General features: G+C 46.1%; 3 protein-coding genes across 3 annotated transcripts; 1 reads left to right on the plus strand and 2 right to left on the minus strand.

Annotated features, from left to right (window-relative positions):
- Positions 1-28: 28 nt before the first annotated feature.
- On the plus strand, positions 29-10,793 carry CSUI_001486 (zinc knuckle domain-containing protein; the record flags this gene model as incomplete). Its single annotated transcript, XM_068061692.1, has 10 exons — positions 29-1,704; positions 3,132-3,394; positions 3,992-4,091; positions 4,917-4,967; positions 5,676-5,872; positions 6,642-6,758; positions 7,592-7,764; positions 8,659-8,731; positions 9,489-9,546; positions 10,453-10,793. Exons 1-10 carry the CDS (start codon positions 885-887, stop codon positions 10,791-10,793), a joined length of 2,193 nt encoding a protein of 730 aa, XP_067926329.1. The 5' UTR covers positions 29-884.
- A 909-nt stretch (positions 10,794-11,702) lies between these two features.
- On the minus strand, positions 11,703-12,594 carry CSUI_001487 (uncharacterized protein). The gene has a single exon (XM_068061693.1). The coding sequence runs from the start codon at positions 12,475-12,477 to the stop codon at positions 12,298-12,300; it is 180 nt and encodes a 59-aa protein (XP_067926330.1). The 5' UTR covers positions 12,478-12,594; the 3' UTR covers positions 11,703-12,297.
- A 3,836-nt stretch (positions 12,595-16,430) lies between these two features.
- On the minus strand, positions 16,431-21,290 carry CSUI_001488 (vacuolar (h+)-atpase g subunit protein; the record flags this gene model as incomplete). Its single annotated transcript, XM_068061694.1, has 4 exons — positions 16,431-16,962; positions 18,100-18,160; positions 18,946-19,088; positions 20,131-21,290. 4 exons carry the CDS (start codon positions 21,288-21,290, stop codon positions 16,431-16,433), a joined length of 1,896 nt encoding a protein of 631 aa, XP_067926331.1.
- Between the last annotated feature and the right edge of the window lie 2,029 nt (positions 21,291-23,319).

Consider the following 23,319-nt stretch of genomic DNA (forward strand, 5'->3'; position numbering starts at 1 on the left):
GTGGTTTCTCCTATCAGCTGTGGCTCCAAGGGGAGACTGTGAAGCTGGGCCAGATTTTCTTCGGCAAAAACTTAGTATGCCACGCTATCGTTATTTTCCTTTACTTGGATCTCTCTGTCCTTGCTTCAGTCAACGTGTTATTGCGACACTCTATCTGCTCGATACAAGAATCCAACTTCGTGACCACAGCACATGCCCAGCTGTTCCCCGGTGTGACCCTCCGAGTGTTTTCTCAGCAGCTCAGTCCCCTGAAGGGCATCTTTCTCGGGCTTCTTATTCCCAAAATCTTTTATACTATCCCGGTTATACACACGTAAAGAACAGCCTGTCGTGGGCCCCTGTCTTCGGCAGATCGCTCGCGCTTCATTGGCAACTAGCACATGCAGCGCAATCGAATTTTCTCTGAGAAACCCCAGGAAGGACAAAGCTTCCGAAGCTTCTAATGAAGTCAAGAAAGACGTCGTCATTTCTTCCTTTCGCCCTGCTGAGTTTCGTCGGATCGTCTACATATGTCCTTTCTTTTTGTTGCTCGGTGATTCTTTCTTTATTCTTTCTCCCCCTCTCTCAAGATCTTTGTCCCGCTCTCGTGCATGTTGTTCCTCTCACCTCTCTGTTTTTCCTCTATCCGCGGTTGTTGCCATTCTTTAAGGCCGCAGTCTTCTTCTTTCTTCCAATGTCTCCAGGAACTGGTACAAGGCCAAGCTTCCGAACGATGTGCGCTTGCTACCGAGGCCCCCCCCCCGGTGTATTCGTAGCCATCACATTAAAGTAGATGTATCGGCTCAATTTGGTTTCATCCATCTCCCATCTAGTCATTCGATTTCTTTAGTGTTTGCGGGGCTTTTTTCGTCTTTTGGATCTCCCTCTGCATTGTCCCTTCAACCATGTGGCCTCCTGCTTCGCCATACGTGGCGATGCCTCCTCCCGGTCAGCAATCGCCTCCACTCCCTCCCGGACAAGGGGGTGGCTACGGAGGAGGAGGTGTCATGGGTGCCTCCCCGGATTCGGGTCAGCATAACTACGTCAGTCAAGGGGGTTATGACCAACAGCCATCAGCGTATACTCAACAGCACATGTATCACCAACAGGGTGACTACATGCATGCACATCATCCTTCTGGTCAGGCAGGTCCACCTAGTAGTGCAACTCCTCATACTCCCTACGGTGATGCCCATACACCTCATGGAGGATATATGGCACATCAACAACAAACGCCTATGTATAGCCAACAGGCAGGTACAGATTATAGTCAAGCCTCTCAACATGCTCATCAGATGAACTACGGCCACCCCCATCACCATCAGCAGACAGGCCCATCGTCATATCCCCCTCAACAGACACCACCCGGAGGAGGAGTGTATCATTCAGGCACTCCAGTTGGCTATGCACAACAACAGTATGGAACCGGAGGGTCAGCAGGAGGAGGTCAAATGGGATATGTACATACACCTGGGAGCGGAGGAGGTGTCTATGGAGATGGCGGGGGGTATTACACATCACAACAGCAACGGACAGCTTACGGTGGAGGTGGAGCTGCAGCTCCACCCCCGACGACGGCAGGAACTCCAGGGGGAGTAGGGGCAGGGGGAGCATATGACCAGAGTGCTGGGGGTGCCTATGGCGGCATGATGCCGCCAGCACCTCCTCCGCCTCCTATGAGGCCTGCTGACCCTGAGCTTGTTAAACGAATCCATACAATTGCAGGTGAGGACATCTCCCCCTCTCTTCTCATAGATCTTCTTCAAACACCTTCTCTCTCACTACTACTTGCTGATAGCTAGCTCTCTCCTCTGCTGTTACAACTCTATAGCTAGCGGTGTTCGACATCAATCTGTAGACAGAGAAACTTTGATAGATGAATGAAGTGGAGACGCTGCGAGTCGGAATCCTACTGTATAGATGACCTTCTTGGACGACGAATCGTCTTGCTTTTGACTGAAAGAGGTAAATTACAACGCGGTCGGAGCAACAGAAAAAGAACGACTTCGAGTCAAGACTTCTCGTTTTCGTTCCTCGTTATCATCATTGTGAATAATGTCTTCCTTCAATAGAACGATTGTGTCTCTCCTCTAGGTTACAAAGAGTGCATCTCTATCCCTCTGTTTGCGTGTGTCTGTTTGAACTCCCGGGGCCTTGTCTCCATCAGTATCTAGATCAGTTCTCCTTCCCCCATTCAGGAGTGTACCATACCGAAGTTTTCCTGCTATTCTCCCTTTGAGAGATGTGAGGGAGAGAGCTCAGCGAGAAATCTGCTAAGACGCCTTGAGTTAGAGCCTTCTCAGTGGTAGATCACTAAGAGCCAATGCGGACATCGCTCGTGTCTCTTTCTTCTTTCTCCATTATTCCTGCATGCCTCTAAGTCTCGAAGACGAAAAATGGTCTCTGCATCTATTTGAAAAGGGGCTTGGGACTTTCTCTCCAGCAAAGAAAAAGAAAAAAAGGAAGAAGGAAAGGAACAAGATCTTCGCAAATCTTTCCTGGTTCTCCTTATGACAGTCTCAGTAGCCCAACTCGATCACATGTTCCAAGGGTTCAGGTGTATCTACAGGAACAAGGGGCATGATGCACATGGTTTGACTCGGCGATTTTCTTCTTCATCTTTTTTCCGCAAACTAAAGAAAGACTTTCTATTAATTGAGAGAGATCTCCTCAGCAAGAAGAAGAAGTAGATCGTGACACATACATTTCTTACATCGGCATGAAGTCCTTTAGGGGAGGTGTACGCCTCCTTGCAAGTCTAGACTCTCCGTGCGGCAACTTTTCCTATCGTCATCCAAGAGAAGTCTTTCGCCCTTCTTCTACATCCTTCTCTGCATGCCCGTCAAGTACATACTCCATCCATCCTGTACCTCTCCCTATTCCTTCTCAGTCTCTCTATATCTGCATTCCTATCCAACAGATGTTAATCATCTATTGAATAGGACCTCCGTAAAGTGAACCTAGATGTGACGCAGTCTCGCCATCAACGTAGCTAACCCTCTCCAGCCGTAGACATGCGTGTCTAGGGCTGGAGAGGGTTATGCATGCATGCATCCTCTCTCTTCAAGAGAGGTACCACCCGGGAGAGAGAATGACGGTTTCAGATCGTGTTGTCTTTTCCCTGTTTGTGGTGTCTTCTCTTTTCCTTGTAGAATACTGCTGCCGGAATCCTGAGATGGAGGAGTTAATACGTCAGCGAGATGGAGGCGATCCTCGGTTCGCATTTATTAATGGAGGGGAAGGGTATGATTACTTTCGCTATGCTGTCTCATGTCTACAGCAAGGCATTGAGCTTCCTCTTCCCCCCCCTCCTAGCATCGATTCACTCCAGCCCAATATCGACATGATCGATGGATCCAGTCCAGGAGGACAAGGTGGGGGTGGTGGAGCAGGAAGGAACGGCGAGTCAAATCAAGTGAGTTATGCAGTTCTACTTTGTTCTCTGTCTATTTATCGATCTATCTAGATGTGTATAGATATGTAAAGGAATCTGCGTGAGGAGTTTTAATGATGAAGAACCCGCAGGTGTATGTTGGTCCTTGAACCTCCGCTTGCGGAAGGTCCAAAGGAAGAAAAGACATTCTACGCAGTACTCCTGGGTGTACATACAGCTCAGCGCTTTCTTTCGATAGGTAGTGAGTTTCTTACCTCCTGTAAATACATTTGTGCCTGTAAAGACATACATATTTAGATATGAATCTACTGTATCTACATTACATTTCGGCGTTACCACGTCTTTGTATGTATGCGTAATTTACATACATACATAGATACCGATATAGCTGTGTATATTTGTAGCCCGTACGATAGGATGTAAAGTCCAAGGTGTTCTCTTTCTTCTTCTTCCTTCAAGACTTTCATCCCCCTGCGCGATGGTCTCTTCTTTTGAAAGGAAATCGACTAGAGAAGCTTCCCTTGCCTAAGAAGGTAAAAGATAAGATACGAATGCTTTTCTTTCTCTTTCTTTCTTTCTTATGTGGGCTTTCTTTCTCTTCTTTTTTGTGATGGACAGATGACACCGTCACCAGAAGCGGCTACGGGTGAAGGAGGAGGGCCAGAGGATGAACTTACAAGGGAGTTCGATATCGACTCCCTTGTTATGCAATACCAAGGTAGGATTTTGCTTCTCCTCTCTCTCGTCTCTCTTCTTCTCTCTCTTTTCATGACCGGTGGAAAGACTCTCACTTGGGGAGGAAACATTTCTCTGGAGACAGAAAGACTTATCACTCACAATACATGTACCTAGGTGTATACAGATATATACGCATATATATATATATATACATTGTACGTATGTGCGTGATTCTACCCGCGTGAAATATGTGCATATGTTCCATGGCTTACACAGAAGAAAAGGATGGCCACTCTATGTTCCTCTTCTTCTTCTTAAGTGTTGCTTATTGTCTCAGTGTATGGAGGCTCATACTGATATACATCTGGATAGCTAGAAAGAAGAAGGATGTATAGGGAGGGCGTGAGGTAGTTTTGAGTTCCATGTTAGAAATTACGACGAGGACTGTCTGTAGTGGGAGAGAGAAGAAACGCATTGTAGGGCGACAACGAGGCAGTAGATATGACCCCCAGATAGACACATATAGAGAGAAGATGTATGTCAGCGTCTATATGTGGGGTGAAGACTTCCTGGGACTTCTATCATCGTCATAACTGAAGATTTTCTTCAACAGAAAAAGCAGGCGAAAAGATTGTACTTCTACTGTGTGCTTCTTCCATGGTGAAGACCCGCGGGCGCATATGGGTTGTCTTCGTGTGCACTGGAGTTCCTTCAGTTGCTTCTTGACGTTTATCTTCTTCCGTCCTCTTTCTTTCACCTTCTTCCTATCGATCTATCTGTCTCTTTGTATATCTCACTATCTTTCTCCCCCCTTCAATCATCATCAGTGGGGGGTTTTCATTTTTCGTCTCTTTTGAATGTGCAGAACCTCCTGAGCCAGGAACACTCGGGGAGGCCTTGGATAAAGAACTCGATGGTATGGATCAACCACACGATGGAAAGCTTTCATCTAAACATATATATATATATATCTATACGTACACATGTATACATACATCTATATATACATTTCTATATAGATACATATACGCGTGTATACTTTATACGTACGGATAGATCTAGATGCACGTATGCAGATGTGTGTGGGGAGCCAGCGCTTAGATTCATTCATCTGTACGACGACTCTTGGCAAGTAGCGCCTTGGTGATGTCTTTGAGGTATAACCCAACTGGAGAGGTGATAAAGAAGGGCGAGAAGAGAGAGAAAGATACAATGCAAAAGCTGGTAAGTGCTCCGTTTCTGGCTATGCTCTTCTGTCCCATGACGTTTTTCTCTCTTCTTCTCTCCGCAGCAGTACTTGAGTCTATCTAGACAAAAGAAGAACAACACAGGCATCACAGTAAAAAGACTTACTCTCTTTCCTCACAGCCATCCCCCTACCACCCTCTATACGCCTATATAGCACCTACACCTAGGTGCATCTATTCCTTGGCATATATGCATATACATATCTGCGTGGATGTGTGCTTTTCAGTAGAAGTCTTTCTCTAACTGATCTTCATATATCTCTCAACCAAGACCCCCTGTGCATGCATTGAATGCATGTTCTCTATCTCCTTTCGTATGTCTCCCATGTCTTCCTCTCTCTCGGTATGATGTGGCTGTTCTTTCCTCCTATCGATAGACGTCCTCCAATCCGTAGAGAATCAGGCGACGTCAACTGCGATCCGGAACGGCCGTCACTGGATCGAAGTGAATGGCGGGAATTCCGTAGATTCAGCTAACCTTCTTGCTTTTGCTATTCGAAGCAAACAGTCGACTCGCGCGGTCTCTTTCCTTCATAAACTGAATATCCTGTATCTTGTCCATGATGTCGTACAGGTATGATGGTCTATTGACTGAAAGGTACATGTCTTCATATGTGTCGATCTCTTAAGTGAATATCTGTAGATAATAGGGAAGTATCTCTCTCTATGTGCATTTGGAATTGCCTCGTTCTGCTACCTAGTCGAACTCCTCACTCTTTGATCTCTTCGGGTGTCTACAAAGATTCAAGTCGACGCGTACATAAATATGTATGTATATATATATATATATGTCTCTCTCTCTCTGGAGAGAGAGATATGGATAAAGATATATGTGATGCATGAAGAGGTGCTTCTTTGAAAGTTTGCCTAGCAAACGTCCTTACTGATGTTTCTCTCCAGTCTAATGTGTCTTAGCAACTACCTTGAGCCTCCGACGTTTTTCTTTGTTCTCGCAGTCACGTCAGCCAAGATTAGAAGAGAGGGGACACCCACTTCACACAACGAGTGTTTAGCCGTTCGACTTCTCTAGGTGAAGAGAACGCTTGACAGAAGAGCGGGAGGAAGAGGGTACTTTCTTTGCTTCACCCTACAGCTGACTGTCGTTAGGTTGGCTTTTCTTCGCCCCCATTCTTTCCAATCCTGAATGGAATCCTGAGAAACTCTTAGAGTTCCTAAGCTACTTTCTTTTTCAAGTGTAGGTACACTTCATAGACCTCGCTGTTGGACTGATTTCCCCCAACTCTCTTTCCCGTGTGTCATTTGTCTCTCTCCCCTTTGATTCATGTATGCCGTCTCTCTGATGGCTGGGTGTCGTGTTGTTCTGTCTGTGTGTGTGTGTATAGAATGAGTTTGTACATAAGAAAGGAAGCTCTCTTGTTGCCGCCTTCAAGCCTTATTTAGTCTGGATGTTGAGAGATGCCTATCAGGCGGCTATCAAGGAGCAAGATGCGGCCGAGAAAGTAAGCTGACGTCACAGTCTCACATTCTTCTCTTCTCGGCTTCTTTTCAGCAGAGATCTTCGCTTTTCTCTTGTTCTTTTCTCCCGTCTCCGTCTCAGCTTCTTCTGTTTCTTGTTCATGTGTGGCTTTATGCTGTAAGATAAGAGAGGAAAGAACGACAGAGGAGAGACGGGAAGTCGTTCTCCTCGTGAGAGAATCATAGAGAACGTTTCACACATGGGGCTGTCAAAGGTATTGCAGGAGTAAAGAATGTTCGAATGGTTTGGAGCTAAAGGTTTTTCTCTCTGTTTCTTCTTTCTTCTTCTTCCCCCCAGTTGTGCTTCGTTCTCTGTAGAGTCGAGCAGGGGGTGTGGATGATGGATTGACACTCAGGAAGTATCGTATCTAAGGTGTATATACAGCATGTATGCGACAGAGATAGGGGTAGGTACACGCCACTTTGTATAGGGGGGCTTGCGCCTGTGAACGTGCTTGCAAGTCTGAGACGCATAGGGCCTTCACTTTTACCTGCAGGTCGGAGCCTTATATAACTTTAGATGGGTATCAACAGATAGCTTAAAGACAGATAGACTGAAGAAAGATAGATAGATTAAAAGTAGATAGATAGATAGATTGGAGTTAAGAGAGATAGAACGTTGAGTCTGCTTGAGGGGCAGACAGCGCAAGTCTAGTCCGAGACAGCGACATTTTGTAAGGAGCTTCATACCTTCTCTTTTTCTCATTCAGTTGTGCTTGGCTCCTTCAAGTGATCTACACGTGTGTACACAGGAGATCGCAGTTTCGATGGAAGAAAGAAGACTTTATTCCTCTTTCTTTATCTCGTTCTTTTCTAGGTCAAGAAAATTCTATCTCTGTGGGTAAAGCGTGGAATCATTGACGAAGACGAGCAGGAAGAAATGAGCTTTCTTATGACCTCACCCGTGGTCGATCTGGAAAGGAGAGGTGGAGGGCCGCATGCGCCTGATAGCGATAAAACAGGCGGGGATATGAACTTCACACCTGGCAGGTTCGTATCTCTCTTATCTATACAACATACAAGGAAAAGACATCTATCGATCTCTCGAGCCAGACAGGAGCCTTTTCATCCTGTCTGCTCTAGATTTGCTCGTGCTTTTCTGTGAACTTCTCTTCTCTATATCAAGAGTACGCTTAGAGAATCTCCACTTCAAGTAGGCATCCTACCTTGTCAGCCAGGCCCAGTCTTCTCGAGAGGCTACCATATAGATTTACCCCTGACAAAGAGCGGAGACTACTCACCTAGACGACCCAGGGACTTTCTTTGTACAGTCTGGCTTTCCGTCTCCCTCCTTCATCACCAACAGAAGTCGATCTGAGGGTCTATAGGTAGACGTATATATATACATGTATTTCGGGTGTATAGGGACCTATCTGTATATAGTTATTAGTGGTGACTGATTCGAGTTCAAGTCATTTCTTGCTTTCAGCCGGATGGAGACCTATGATGCTATGGTGTGCTATCGCTTTGGTAAGGCAGATAGGCGAGAGAGACGGAGAGGAAGTTTGACGTGAAAGGACTCATGAGAAGAGAGAACGGCATAATGGCAGGACACCACGGGGGGGGGAAAGATGGAAGGTGTACGTACACTGCTAGCCTTGATCCATTTGTCCATTCTGTAATAGCTCTAATGTGCCTAGCCTCTACGCTGTTCTTCTAGATGATGTAGATTGATAGAAGATAGTAAGAAAACCCTCAGTATATATACATATAGAGATAGATATATAACCTAGAAAAGACACAACAGAACGCAGGCCATATTTACCTCATGCTTTCAAAAGCCAAAGCTTCTTATAGTTCCTTCCTTCCTTCTCTCCTTCTCTCTATGTCTTCCTCGTGTCTTATGTTTCTCTCCCAATGTACGTGTGTCTCCGTGTCGTACAGAGGAGGAGAGTACGGTGGACTAGGAAGTGGAGGATTCGGCCGAGCTGACGGAGATCTAAGTGGCTTTGCCGTGGTCGGTCGACGTCTTCCTTCTCAATCTCTCAACTGACTCCTTGTTTCTTCTCTCTCTTTCTCTTCCTTAGTCGATTCTTGGGTAGACCATGATCCTGTTTCTATGTTCTTTGCTGTCTTTCTCTTTTCTGTTGGTTTAGTCACGGAGAGAAAGAAAGATAGAAGGGAAGAAAGATAATGAGTGCATGCTAGGGAAGATGATGACGATGGTGGAGGTGTCCACTTGTCTGCTTGTTTGCATGCGTTCTTTGTATGAAGCAGTCGCTTGTTCGCTTCTCGTCTTCATGAGAGTTGTCTCCTGGGATTTTTCATCATACCTGTCATCTCTCTATGATGAACTGCTGCCTCTATGTAACTGCAAGAAGTACCTAGAACCCATCTACACGTCAACATAGATTAAAGACAGATAGATAGATTGAAGGTAGATAGATGGATAGACAGGTAGATAGACGTAAGGATATGTACATGTATGGGTGTAGGATTGTCTATTGTAGTAGCCATGACAATGACTGGCGTGTTTCATGAATGACGATGTATGGAGGTGACGTGTACTCCACTAGACAAGAAGGGAAGTAGGGCTCCTAGTGTATAGACACCACCTCTTCTCTCGGATGAGTAAAGTGATTTGCAGTTCTGTTGAATGGAGATCCAGACTTATCTTGAGAGAAATTCGGATTCTCTCTCTTCTCGATGGTTTCCCCCTACCATCTAAACACAAGAGAAATCGAAGACTTCTCTTCTCTCTTTCTTTCCTCCAGCCGAACCACGCTCGACATCCCGCAGGAGGTCTCAAAGGGAGTCCCTACTCCTTCCATGGTAGGTCTCTCTTCCTTCAAGCAAATATCAACCACTAAGAGAAGAGATGTGCCGATCGATTGAAAGAGAGCTAAGCCTAATGTGTTCTTCTTTGATCTGTTTCTTCCTTTGAAGTATCTCTCTCTCTTCTCTGGGGATCCATCATTACCCTGCAAGATAGACGGATGTTCCCATCTGCCTGTCCTTACCTATCTATGTCTACTTATCCCCCACGTCTCTGAGTTCTTCACTTAGGTTAGAGTTATGTATAGGCTTATACCTACCTATGGTGTCTGCACAAACAGCTGGGGGCGAGCTATCTCCATTCCTGATATGCGGGGACTTCCGAAGTCGGGGAATGGTTTTGTGTCTATGGGAATCTTTCTAAAAAGAGAAAGAGGAGAGGAAGTTTCTTATGGGCTTGGCTTGGAAATCCATGACAGATTTATGTGCTGCTTTTCATCTTTTAGTAGAGGTTGATCTATCCCTCTCTCTACGTTGTCTAGGGAAGATTTCAACACGGCGTGGGGATTCTCTTCTTTCATCTGCTACTCCCATGATGACGGCTAAGGACAGTTCCTCTCTTCCGTGAACTTGTGTAGAAGGAAGGGCTCTCTCATTGTCTGTCTCCGATCTCTGTGTCTCTACCCTTTTGCTTAATGCAGAGACAACTTCTCATTTTCCCCATCATTCTCTCTCTTCTCCATTACATCCATGTCTATCTTTGTTCATATCCTTTTCCCTATCTGTGCTTCGTTTCTTATCTCCGGTCCTTTGTTTCTAACTTTTTGTGTCGTTTCTCATCTTTCTTTCTCGCTTCTTTCTATCTTTCTTTCTTGCTTCTTTTTTATCTTTCTATCATTCTTTCTGTTCTCATCCTTCTTTCTTGCTTCTTTTCTTTCTTCTTGTTCTCTTTTCTTCGATCAGATGCGTCAGGTATGATCGCACCTCCACCACCTCCAGGAAGTCGTGGAGGGGGGGGTGCGACTGCAGGTTCGATCGGCGGAATTTATCGAGGTGCCGGAGGTTTTGATAGGAGGCCTGATGATCTTGAATATACACCTGAAAGTATCCCTGTTGGAATGATGGCTACCATGCTACGAAGCATGAGCAAAAGGGTAGGTGGGGCAAAACATCTACTACTTCTTTCTCACTTTCTCTCTCTTTCTCTCGTTCTTTCTCTGTTGGTTTCTCCCAAGGCATCAGTTTCCTTGGCTTCATCCTTCTCTCTGAAGAAGCGACATCTATGTATTTCTCTGGCTGCTTGATTTGGCGGGGATCTTCATGTTTCTCCGCATGCAGACTTCGATAGTATTCAAGCCCTGTCACGCGAAGGGGGGAAGACGTTGCAATTGTTTTGTTTAGGTAATTGAATCGTCTTCTCCATCTACACTGTTATCTCGGTGTCTTAGACAGACAGAGAGAGAGAAGGCCTGATAGTTAGTGAAGCGTTCTTTCGACTCCTAGTGCCTTCTCAGATCTGGCCTAGATAGATAGACTAAAAATAGATAGATTAAGGACAGATAGACCGATAGATAGAGAGATAGAGAGGCAGATGATGAGAGATAGGTACATACATGAAAGATAGATAGATGCACTTGATACGGTCACTAAGACAGTAGATCCATTATGTACAAGAGTAGAGTCCGTGCACATAGGTCAGCCATGCTTGCTGCGTACGTCTATCTCGCTTTTCTCCGTCGGTGTGACGTTTCACTTGTTGACTTCCCATTGATATACGGCTAGCCCCCGCCACCCCCTACAAAGAGACATGGACAACCTCCGTGATAAGGCCATTCACTTATACAGGCATAACAGAGATAGAAATACATACAGTGATGCATAATGTATACACCTGTATCTATGTATATAGGTATATATATAGAGAGACATGTGAAGCCCGAGCTCGTGAGAGAATCCACGTGAAAGGTAGATGTGGAGGAGTTCTTCCTAGCAAAGGCTCTAGATTGATTCTTTTGCCCTCCTTTGGCTTCTTTTGTGTGTCTCTCAGTTACAAGGTAAAGAAGCAGTTTTCCTAAGGCTCCTTCACTTGCGCCTCTTGTGAAGAAGGAAAGTAGACGGAGTGGTGGAACACTGCAGCGGCAGTGGAGGGAAGAGAAACAGTTCATGAGAAGAAGAAAAGAGAGAAACAAGAAAGGAGACGAAGAAGAAGAGAGACGTACATTTCTTGACCTTAGCTTCGCATTCTCGATGTTCCTTGACCTTCGCCACATAGGCCTGGAGGGCTCTTGCCCTCTCTGCATCCTCTCCTGCTCCTGTCTGATTGGCCGCTGAAGTGACCATTGTCGTCTGGAGAAAGAAAAGAAAGAATCCTTAGAGAGAGTGTAGCCAAGAAGCAAGGAAGAACCGACCTCTCTCTTCCAGCGAAGAAGAAGAATCGAAAGAAGGAGGCGGACACGACCTAAGGAGGAAGACAGTGCAAGGAGACGGCCTGGAGAGAGAGGAATCAGAAGAAGACTTGTGTGGAATTCGTTAAAGCTCGGAGTTGGAAAGAGATTCCTCGAAAAAGCTTTCTTCTGGTCGATAAGATAAGAGTGACCACGCCGTCAGCGGAAGTAGAGTAAAAGACAAAACAAAGAGAATGTTTATGACAGGGCAGACAAACAAAGAGAAAGCCGGACTGGTGAATCAAGAGAAAAGCAAAGCAGAACGCGATAAGAAGAAGAGGAGAAAGAGAAGGAAGATGTTGTTAAGGACTTAGATAGAATTCCTAAAGTTTACTTTTCCGACTGGCGACGACTGTCTTCGGATTCAAGACAACACACAAGAAAGAAGAAGAGAGGAAGGAAGAAAGCTGTCGTGACACTCACTAAGGTTGAAAATGACCGTGAAAGCTGAAGTGTTCACAGAAGAAAAGCACAAGAGTAGAAAGAAGCTAAGATTCCTTTTCGCCTGCTTGAAGAGACAAGAAAAAGAACACATGCACCTCATCGCCCATCCAGATGCAACCTGCCTGCTGGAGAGAGTATGGAATGGACAACGGGAGGACGGTTCCTCTTGCAGTCATGAAACAGCGGCGAAGCTACTACACTCTTAGGAAGAATTCCCAGTCGGATAAGTACCTACTATTGTTACTGTACCAGTCAGGCGGATTCTCTACCTCTACCAGAATCTGTTCTGATTCGTGGAGTTAGCTAGCGAGACTGGAGGAGTCGTAGCAGGACGATTCCTAGTGTCTGTCCGTGTACATAGGGGTGTTGGTCATCGAGCGTGCATATACGAAAAGGAAGAGATGTCCTTGGTATATGGGAAGTTGTAACTGCTCTCTGTGAATGTGACCATGGATTAAGAGAGAAAAGCGAGGAACTTCATAGCTGAAAGATGCTTTGTCAATGCTATGAAATCTGGACTACTGTCACTCGGATGGCAGTCCTACTTTGCTAGTCCCGGTGCGTGTAAGAGAATTGACTAGATGTATACAACAAGCTTTCCGTAAGAATTTAGTATTGATCGTATTCGGGTGTTTCTGGTAGTAGTCGTAGTATTAGGAGCGCCCATAGTGCTGGCATTGATGAGGACTAGTCACACGGGAGTTAAGACTAAACGGCGGCGTAACTCGACATAACGGCCATTCGCATACTTACTACACTAGCAGTAGATCCTGTAGCGAAACTAACGGCAGGAGACTCCAACGGAGAGGTAGGCTTTACTCCTTCCTTCTCTCATTTGCAGGCTTAATTCGAGTAACCTCGTCTTTGAGAAGAAAAGCAGTCTGGCATTTTCACTCATCATGTTCAGCCGCGCTCTTCTCCGTATGTCCCCAGAATACTTACGCAAATCTCCCAGTTTAACATGCCTGTGTCTCCTTAGCGTTCTAGGGGGTAATCAGCAGCCGAAAAAGTACGACGACAACACACGACGAAATTCCAACGCTGCTCTGAAGTGAAGACGTCAGGGTTTGAAAGACAAAGACGGTGACGAATAAAGCGGCCGAAGGGCGTGCATTTTCATTCCGTCATGGCGAAGAACGCAATTGGCAAGACACAGATGACGACGTTATGAGTCGGGGAGAACGCAGAGGACACATGATTCCTCAGAAAAAGTTGTTTCACGTCCTCATAACGCGCCAATTCAAGGCCGCTCGTCGTCTTTTCGTCTTATTTCCTCCCTTGTTTCTGCTTGTACAAATTCTTCTGGTCATATTCACGAAACCGTGGCCATCCCTTGGGCTAAGTCTTCGTTTCTTTCAGTACGGTTGGTTCCACCTCCACATACTTTCCCATTGTTCCTCTAGCATATTTTACGCCCAGCCATCCCCCCCATTCAAACTGAACAAAGCTCGCCACTATTACCTTCCTGCGAGTCAAGCTGCGTTCAAACTCCGTTCCCTGTCGCGGTGCTATCGGAACTCTTACTACGCAAGCCGGACTGCCGCAATGCTGACTATCCCTGTTTTTCTTCCCTGATAGCCCTCCACTCTTTCTTGGACGATCAGACGTCTTGCCTTCTCTTTTTTGTTTGTGTTGGAAGCAAAAGGCTCCTCCACTTCCATAAGCCACGTTTCACGGGGAACAGTGAGAAGAGACTGTGTACGCATGGGTCGTTTTTCTCTGCCTTTGAAAGAAAGCCATGCGCTTCCCTGTGTTCTGACTGTCTACGGAGTAATGGTTTCCATACAATTTCTATTGTTGTGATCCTTGTTTTAGTCTCTAGGGCTTTCAGACGTTCTCGCTTTCCAACGAGACTGAGAAGAGACTGAAAACATAAGGAGGGAGGGACAAGGGAATGGAAAGGGAGGCGAGTGAGCGTGTCAGCGAGAGAGCAGAGGAGTCTTGACGTTTGAAGCGGCTTCCTTCCCTTTTTCCTTTTTGATTAGCTTTTGTACGAGTAAAGGAATGTGATGTGAAGGTATCCAACAGACAAGTTAGGAAAAAAAGGAGTTCTTTCTTCTCTCTTCTTACGCTTTAAAGGAAGGAAAGCAATTATCAGCCCTCCTCCATCGACCAATCAATCAAAAACGCGAAAACAACCGACGGCTAAAAAGAAACCCTACGACGACGAATCGAAGGGAACCGCCTACGTGCCAGCCAGCGAGCATCATCAAGACCATGGTAAGAGGGTCCAATCAATGTGTACAAAAAGAAAGAAAAAAGAAACAGAGAAAAAGATCATAAAAGCCGAGATGAAGGTGACTCATTAGACGGAGAAACAAACAGGCACACGCGACCGACAACTAGCAGACTGCCTTTCTGTTCAAGTAGTTAGTAACGACAGAAAAATGACAAGATAACCTCTTTCTCCAAATCTTCAACTGAATCTTCTTTCATTTCAAGCTCTATCTGTCTATCTTCTTAACTCCTCTTTACGGGTTCTCTCTTTCTTTCATCACTTTCTTATCCTCCCTCATAAACTCCCTTGCTCGGAGAGCACTACGGAGAATGCGAGAGAGAAACACACACACTAGGATGCCCAGGCTTCTTTCTTCATTTGCTGTTGAAGAGTAGCAGTGTCTACTCCTCCTTTTCCCGTCCTTTCCATCTGATCTCCATTCCTGCATCCATCGTTGTTCTTCTTACATCAGAAGACATGCTTTCTCTCTATCAGCCTTTTCTTTTAAAAAGGCCCGTGATACAAACCTGCGGACTACTTGCTTGTTCTCTTTCCGTCCACCGCATTCCACCCCGTTTTTTTCAGAAGAGATCTCCCATTACAACTGAGTCCGTCCCTATCTCCTAACTGACACTAACCCATCCATCCTTTTCTACGTTGTACATACATACAGTCACCAGGAACACAAACCATACACACCATAAATAATAGGAGATATAGAGACGTTTTTCGCCGTTCCCTCTCTTCTCTCCCTGCCTCCCCTGGACTCTCTCTCCCTTCATCGTCATCACGACAGCTATAGAAACGTGGCAAGTTATGAAGGAATGGGGTGATGTATAAGCCACCCTCCTGCAGAATCACCCAGAGAACATCGTCATCTCCTTGTTGGCTCACGACACTCCTTCTCATTTCTTCTTACTGCTCTTGTATCTCTCTCCTTCCAGTGATCCCAGGCTGACTGAGCAATTCAAAGTCTAGCCGAACAAAAGCTTATTATATATATATATATGTTGAAGTACATACACGGTCTCATGCTGGAAGATCCCACCCAGAGAACTCAATGGCATTGAACTGTTACGAATCTGTCTTCACCCTGTATATATCTCTCTATATACTGTTATTTATCTATCTTCGCCCTATATATATGTCACTCTATACATACATTCAGATGTATATATCTAATCACTCCTATAAAGAGTCTCTCTGACCGGCTATGTCTCCCTCCGACTGGCTGATGGGTCTTCCGGCGTCACACTCTTCAGAAAAAGAGAATAGTAGTTTCTCCCACAGACAACTAGATCACTTCCTTCTACCGCCTTTCCTCTCTGTTAAGAAAGAAGATCCCGCATGAACACTGTGTCGTTCTTTACAATCTCTTTCAAAGCCTCTTCTCTGTCGCTTTCTTCTTCTTCTTCCTCCTCGTCCTTCTTCTCGCTCTTTCGGAACCCCCACTCTATAGCCTCATGGCTATCCCGTCTAGACACGTGTACAGAGACAGAGCCTTGTAATGCCAATACATCACGATACCCCCTGCCTACCTATAATCCTCTCCCTACAGATGAACTGGGATGTACATACCCACATCTATGTATTCATATACACCAACAAGACCACAACACACGTCACTACTAAGAACACTGTCGAGCTATCTCTCTATATAGATACATGTATGTACATACATAAGCTTCACGCCCCCCCGTCCTCCGAGAAGGCGTTTTGCAGCGAATTCTTCCCTCCTCTCCATGTCAATCAAATCTTCCCGACATACACATCTACAGATACATAGATAGACGAATAAATAGGTAGGTCCCCATAAACATATATAGGAGTATCTATTATCTTCCAGATGGAGGAGGCGGCTCAGGTGACGGCCAGCATTGACATACAGCTTGGGCTCTCTTTGCCATGGATCCTAGATCCGCCGATGAACCTCCACGGCCACCTTCTCCCCCTTTGGTCTGACTCCCCCCTTCGCCATTGTCTCCTTCTTTCCTGTCCTTCTCAGGTCCTATTCCGATGAGACCCCCTGTGTCTCTTAACTCACTAGGGTCTAAGCGGAATTCGTCATCCTCGTCTTCGTTCCATCCACTTCGATCTCCTAGAATAGCTGCGTATGTCTCACGCTTCGATTCGCGTGCGCTTGGGTCGAGTCCGCCTATAGCATCGAGAGCTGCACCTCGATATTCCGTCCCAAGGTCTTCGGGTGTCATCGATGATGCGCTTCCATAGTGCGCCTCAGCGTCACCGCGACTTCGTCGATAGGAGTGATCTAACGCCGCTTTCAAGATAGCTGGATCGCTTGTACTGCGCGTTGTAGGATACTGACTTGCACAACTCTTTCGGAAAAACGTTGGAGGATTCGCTTTACTGAAGAAAGAGTGAGAAAGAAAGAAAGAGTGAGAAAGAAAGAAAGAGTGAGAAAGAAAGAAAGAGTGAGAAAGAAAGAAAGAGTGAGAAAGAAAGAAAGAAAGAGTGAGAAAGAGTGAGAAAGAGTGAGAAAGAAAGAAAGAGTGAGAAAGAAAGAAAAACGTCATCCGATGACACCGCTTGGCAAAGTAGATGAAGGAACCGTTTCACCCTCACAAGAAAGAAATAGGGAGGAGTTTGAGAAGAAGAAGAAGAGAAATGTAGGGAAAAGCATGCAACACTTTTTCCACAAAAAGGAAGAGAGGCAGTACAGTCACATAGATGTAGTAAGAGGACGACTACAGAGAGGGGGATGATGGTGGACAGTCAAGTTTCTGACGTGTCTATCTATGTATAGATCATGAGTGAGGAGAAAAGTAGGAGAGATGGGGATCAAGCATTGCTTGTCATCTCTTCTTCGCACAGGCCTGACGAAAAATGACTTCGCCGTCCTAGGGTGTCCTAAGCTGGGAATCTCTTCAATGTTCTTCTTCGATGAAGGAGGTACACACCTATGTATGTATGGGGAATATGTACGAATAGGCATGTCTATGTACGTATGGATGAGGATGTATGTATAAATACGTACTACGGAGCGAGTCTGTAGCGAATGTACACGCTGAGCCTCCGCCTCGTCGTCTACGAGAGACACACTGAATGGATGTGCTTCGCATGTATACCGAAGCACAGGAAATACAGCGGCGGCCTCTCCCCCCCCTTCTATAGCAACATTCCTTCGGGAGCAAGTTTCTCATAACCCTGTAAGAGCACCTCTGAGGAGAGGATGATGGCTGCTATGTAAGCCCATGCATGCATGCCACCGGAATTTTGTGTATAAATGTGTGTGTACGTGTATATATATGAATATGAATACGTGTGTGTGTATCTGCATGCATGTTTGATCTTTAAACTGCCGTAGGCATGCGAAGAGGGTACACAGGCGTTTTTCAGTAGAGTCGTGAGAAAGACTTCAAGCTAGCTGAGGTGAAGTGCACGCTGTACCCTTTACTTCGCCCCTACGACGAGACGGAGAAAGATAAGCAGAAGGGAGAAGAGAAAGGCAGAGAGAAAGACAGAGAGAGAAAAGAAGGGACTTACATGACAGCAATACGTCTTCGTACATCTTCAGGTATATTTACATCAACCTTCAGGACTTGTTCTGTTGGAAAAGAACATAAAGACACAAAAGGACACAGGATTCTAGAGGCGTACATATGCAGCGAGTCAAAGAAAGACAGAAGCGTCAGAAAGACGATAAAAGAGGGAGGGGCTCACAGAATCGAGAAAGAATGAAAGGAGAAAGAAACAGATGATAAGAAGACATCATTGTCCCTGCTGTATGTCGAGACACCGTTCGGAGAGCTGAGGATGCTGACGGGGAGAGGGAAGAAGCAAAGCTTGTAGTTTCATGCAAGAGTTGAAAGAGAAGAGAAAGAAAAGACAACGGAAGAAAAAGTTCAAACTAATACACCCCGAGAGTCTCTCTCAGCTTCTATCGCCCCGGTAATCTTCAAAAGTTTATCGTATAGATATGCCATCCAAAGAACTCGTTCCTGTCATATACGACGTATACGGACCGTCTGTCTTCATCCATAGAGAGATATATCTAGATAAACTGTCACCTGCAGCTCTCACATCTCACAACGTCGTTGTCTTGCCCCCCCCGTCTACCTTTCTACTCTCTCAGCGTCACGCTTACACATACACACATATCGACACATATTCATAAACGTACATTCCTACATGTTCCTACATAGAGCGTATTATGAATTCTCCACATAGAATATCTCTCAATCCCCATCTACATTTCATACAGGTGAAGAGAAGAAACAAAGAGAAAGAGAGAAATACACTATCCGTTCAGTGAGACTTCAGTAGCAGAACTAAGCTTCCCCTGCACGACAGCAATCGGACGAAGAGAGCTGGAAAGTCTTATCCACATACCATAGCAGAACTGTGCGGCATCGTCTTTGAGTTTCTGAGGGAGGTCAATTTTAAAATCTTGGTGTTCTGTCTCCGCTATAAAGACTTGATCTGCTCCATGCTCTGTCTCTGCTAGCTCCCCAAACTCCTCATCCATTTGCTTCCTGGAAGGTGCAGGGATACGAACAAAAGAAGAAGAATTAGAAGATATACGACCTATACATATTCATACACAATCATGCATGCACCCATGGATGATATACATGCTGAGATTCGCTCCACTAGTCTCTCACAGTATATGCGAGAGATAGATAGATAGATGAATATAGACGAAGCTCCATAGGTGAGCCGGCACACAGATAGATACGGGGCAACTGTATTTATACGACGGAATTATCTCCACCTGACAGGAGAAGAGAACATAAGAAAAAAATGGAATAGGCCCGCATCTGTTGAGCTACACATGTCTGAACCCCTGCCACTACTTGAAGAGAGACACGAGTGAGGAGGCTTAAGAAGACCTAGCCCCCAGAGAAACACACCGAGAGAAAAGCTCTTGTCTACCTTTTCTCCCTATTCGCTCGGTTTGTGTTCTCCAGTTTGGCGGAAATTCTATCCACGGCGAGAAGCAGAGACACATACCCACCCAAAGGAGAGAAAGAGAAAGAGCGAACAGCCAGGAGAGGCAGACAGGAACAGAGAAGAACATCGAAAGACAATAGTCTAGCACGCTCCTTAACTGTCATGTGGACCTACGTATCTGTTTGTGAAGTCATCGAAGTCCGAAACGAGCCCTTTCTCTGCGACATCGACGTATGAAGAACTAGCTAGCTACGCACAAGCCGTGACTCGGTGATAGACGCAGTACTACTACTACTACTTCTACTACGGAGGCACAACAAAGAGGGAACGAGATCTTCTTCAAAGACTCCTTTTTTAAACCTTCTCTTTCTCCATTTCCTTCTCTCTACTCTCCACTTTCCTCGAGAGACGTATATACACACATATACTGACACATACCGCATAGAGGCAATCTCTAAGCAACCCATGTAGTACAATCCTCTCTATTGATTGTACCCGAATCTACTTAGCTATCTACATATATATATAGATATATATACTCTATATGTATATATGTAGAGAGGGTGTTGGAGAGATAGATGGTTAGATGGACAGATGCGTATGGAGGAGAGACAGACGATTCACCTGATGACAGCGGCTTCTTCTTCGACCTCAGCTCTTGCTCTTTGGAGTAGGGTTTCCTTTTGACGTTTACTGATCTGTACAATATGTTTAGCACGTTCTTGAGCTTGGTGGAGTTGCTTGAGCAACTCGACGCCATGCTGATGCGATACACCACCGTCGCTCGCCCCTCCTCCGGCCACCCCGCCGACCCCCGTCCCATCAGCAGCATGCCCGCCCTCATCTCTATGACCCCCATGCAGACGGAAAGGTAAATGAGAGGGATGAAGTCTTCCTCCAAGAAGAGCTCCGCCACCTCCACCTCCTGCATGCTGATGTTGATCCCCCGCTCCGCTAGCCGTTGTGGCTCCTTCCGCACCTGTGCCACTCCCTACTTGAGACTGCCGTACAGATAAGCGATGATGGTGTCCTGGTAGATGCGGATGAGGGATATGAAACTTTCGCTTGGAGTGATGGGTTTGAAGAGGGGGAGATCCACCCCCTTCTATAGCGTCATTCGATGAGAAACCACCACCCCCTGCCTCTCCCCCTCCTGCGCTACTATTCATATGATGATTGGCCCCTGATCCTCCGGCGTGTCCCTCTTGGCTAACATAAGATTCCCCAGGTTGCTGCCCACGTTGTTCTCCGGTAGGCCCGCCCCGATTCCCCCCGTCAAAACGGCTTCCCCCCCCACCTGGAATTGACGCTGGGCTGTGTCGGAAGGCAGAAAAAGAACGAGAGAACTTAGATGTGATTCGGGAGAAAAGGCGACTTCCTTGCTGACGCCGACCTGATGGAGAACCTCCCGACTCTCCTTTCTGTAGTCCACCTGACTGGGGAGGATCAGCCGAAGAAGAAGAAGGCCCCCCCGCCCCGCTCACGGCTTCTCCTCCTCTTAAGCTATTCTTTCCTCGTGAACTACCTGATCTGAATGTGCCTCCTGCTCCTCCTCCACCGCCTGTTTTACTCCCTTCCTCTCCAGTTCGATTTGGGTTGGCCGAGCCAGCAGGATGATGAGGATCTTCGATCACAGGTGTATTCGGGTTCGTGCTACCTGCCTCTTCCCATCGAGAAGACGACGGACCCCCCCCTCTACTTGAGTTTGCATGTGAGAGACTCCTGTCTCCCCCTCCCCCTTCTCCCCCGGAGGTCTTTGATCCTTTAGATCTTCGTCGTAACATGATGGGTGAACGAGAGGCACCCCGGAGAGAGAAACCTTTTCTTGAGGATTGTAGCACAGGACAGGGGACAGTGGAAAAGAGAAAAGCCAAACAAGTCTCTCTAGATAGAATGCCTCAAGAGAGACGAATTAGCAGAACCACGCGCTAAGACTTTCCTCCGCTGGAGGAAGAAACAGTCGGCCTCCTCGCCCGATGAAGGCACAGGGTCGCTATAGATCATAGATGGAGAAGAGAAGAAAGATGAACGAAAGGAGTTGACGCTACGAAGAAGACGAACCGACACGCGAATAGAAGACAGAAAGAAACCGAATAGAAAGAACTTCTCGTAAAGAAACCCGAGATAATGTTACGAGTTTAGAGTTAACCCTTCGTCGTTTTATCTCTCGTCACGACTGAAGGTCACGGTATAAAGACTGCTCTTCCTATCCTCCTTCTCCCCCTCTCATCTGTAGGTCGAAGAACCTCTCTAGAATCGGAGCTGGTAAGAATGAGAACAAAAGAAAGAGAGGAGGGTCCCGGATCTCTCCTTATAGCTTTTCATGTGTTTCGTTGAAAGAGGCAACGACGTCATCTGCGACTGTCGGAAAAAAGAGGAGATCATCTTCTTCACTTCCTATCATTTCCGGAGATCCTATGTATGCTGATGTCTCCTTGAGAAAGATCTTCACAAAGACGCTGCGATAGGTGAGTGTTTTGAGAGAGATTGTTTATGAAAGAATTCTTTGGAAAGACACTATGAAGGTAGAAAAAAACCACTTAATTAAAGACGGGAAGGGCCGGCCCCTTCGCTGGCCGAAAGATATGAAAAAAGTTTGGAAGAGGAGACACAGGGAGGACAGAAACCGTCAAATTTGAATGACAATGTACATACACCCCACGTCTCAAAGGGAATAAGAGAGCGGGAAAGAACGACGATCTTGTTCTCTTAGATGGCGATCAATGGTAATTGATAATTCTGCGCGCCCTAAGAAGATCTATCTGCCTTCAACTTTCTTGGAGTAACACGAGTTAGAGAGAAACTCATAGGACGAAGAATGCCGGAGATCTCATCGAAAGAGATGAGGAGGATGAAAGAAGACGTGGAAGAAGATGACAACACAGAGAAGAGAGAAAGGGTGTAGTCAGTGAGACAAGAAGCTAAAATTTTCTTTCATCTTCTTCGGTAAAGACAAACGCAATCTCGTCAGTGTCGTAGAAAAGGCGTAAGAGGCAAGGCAGCAAACGACCCAATCTAAAAAGTAGTAGGCCCGATGTATCCTAGCTCCCTCTCGGTGTGCGAAGTCTCAAAAAAGAGAAAACACCTCAGTTCTTGTTGCCGAGACGAGCAGCCAATCTCTCTCTCGACAGTTAGGTGAATGGGGAACGTAAGCCTTTCTTTATCGGGAAGAAACGCAGTTCTTCCGCGATGGCCTGGAGCTGAAGAGACACCTGAGCGACAAAAGACGATGTAGAAGTCGTGTTCTTTTCAGATGTAGAATGACAAAGAGGGGAACCTAATCTCTCTTAGGTGAAATAAAAGATGACGGCGTGCGACGGGTCCTTTCAATAGAAAGAGGCGCGCTCGTCTTCTCAGAGTTGACTGGTTGCCCTGGCCTATCAATCTCTCCGATGGGAAGCAAAGATGATGTGGAAACAGGCATATCTCGAAGGCCTTGCCGCAGCGAAGTCCATGAAAGAGAGAGGAAAGTTCTTAGATATGCGGTAAAAGTTTATAGTTGATCAAGAGCAGTCCAATCTCTGCTGCTGTCCGGGGCTACAAAACCCCCTGCATGTCTACACACCAACCACCAACCGTAGGGGATTCTCCGCAACTAAAATGTCACAAGAAGCTTTTGCCTGCTTGAACACACACTGGTGTGGTTCAGATACATAAAACGACGGGAGTTCGGTTCGAATCGAGACCGCCAGGCAAGGGAGAGATGATCTGATCAAAAAGACTGAGCGTTGCAGCCATCCATTTTGTAAGAGAACGAAAGGTTTCTCCTATGAGGGAATGAGCAAGGGAAGGAATAAAAGGGGGAAAGAAGAA

This window comes from Cystoisospora suis, assembly GCF_002600585.1.
Source record: "Cystoisospora suis strain Wien I chromosome Unknown contig_595, whole genome shotgun sequence".
NCBI lineage: Eukaryota > Apicomplexa > Conoidasida > Eucoccidiorida > Sarcocystidae > Cystoisospora > Cystoisospora suis.

Excerpts from the sequence above, each read along its gene's own strand:
- CSUI_001487 (XM_068061693.1), bottom strand. The coding sequence starts at position 12,477 with ATGAGGTGCATGTGTTCTTTTTCTTGTCTCTTCAAGCAGGCGAAAAGG.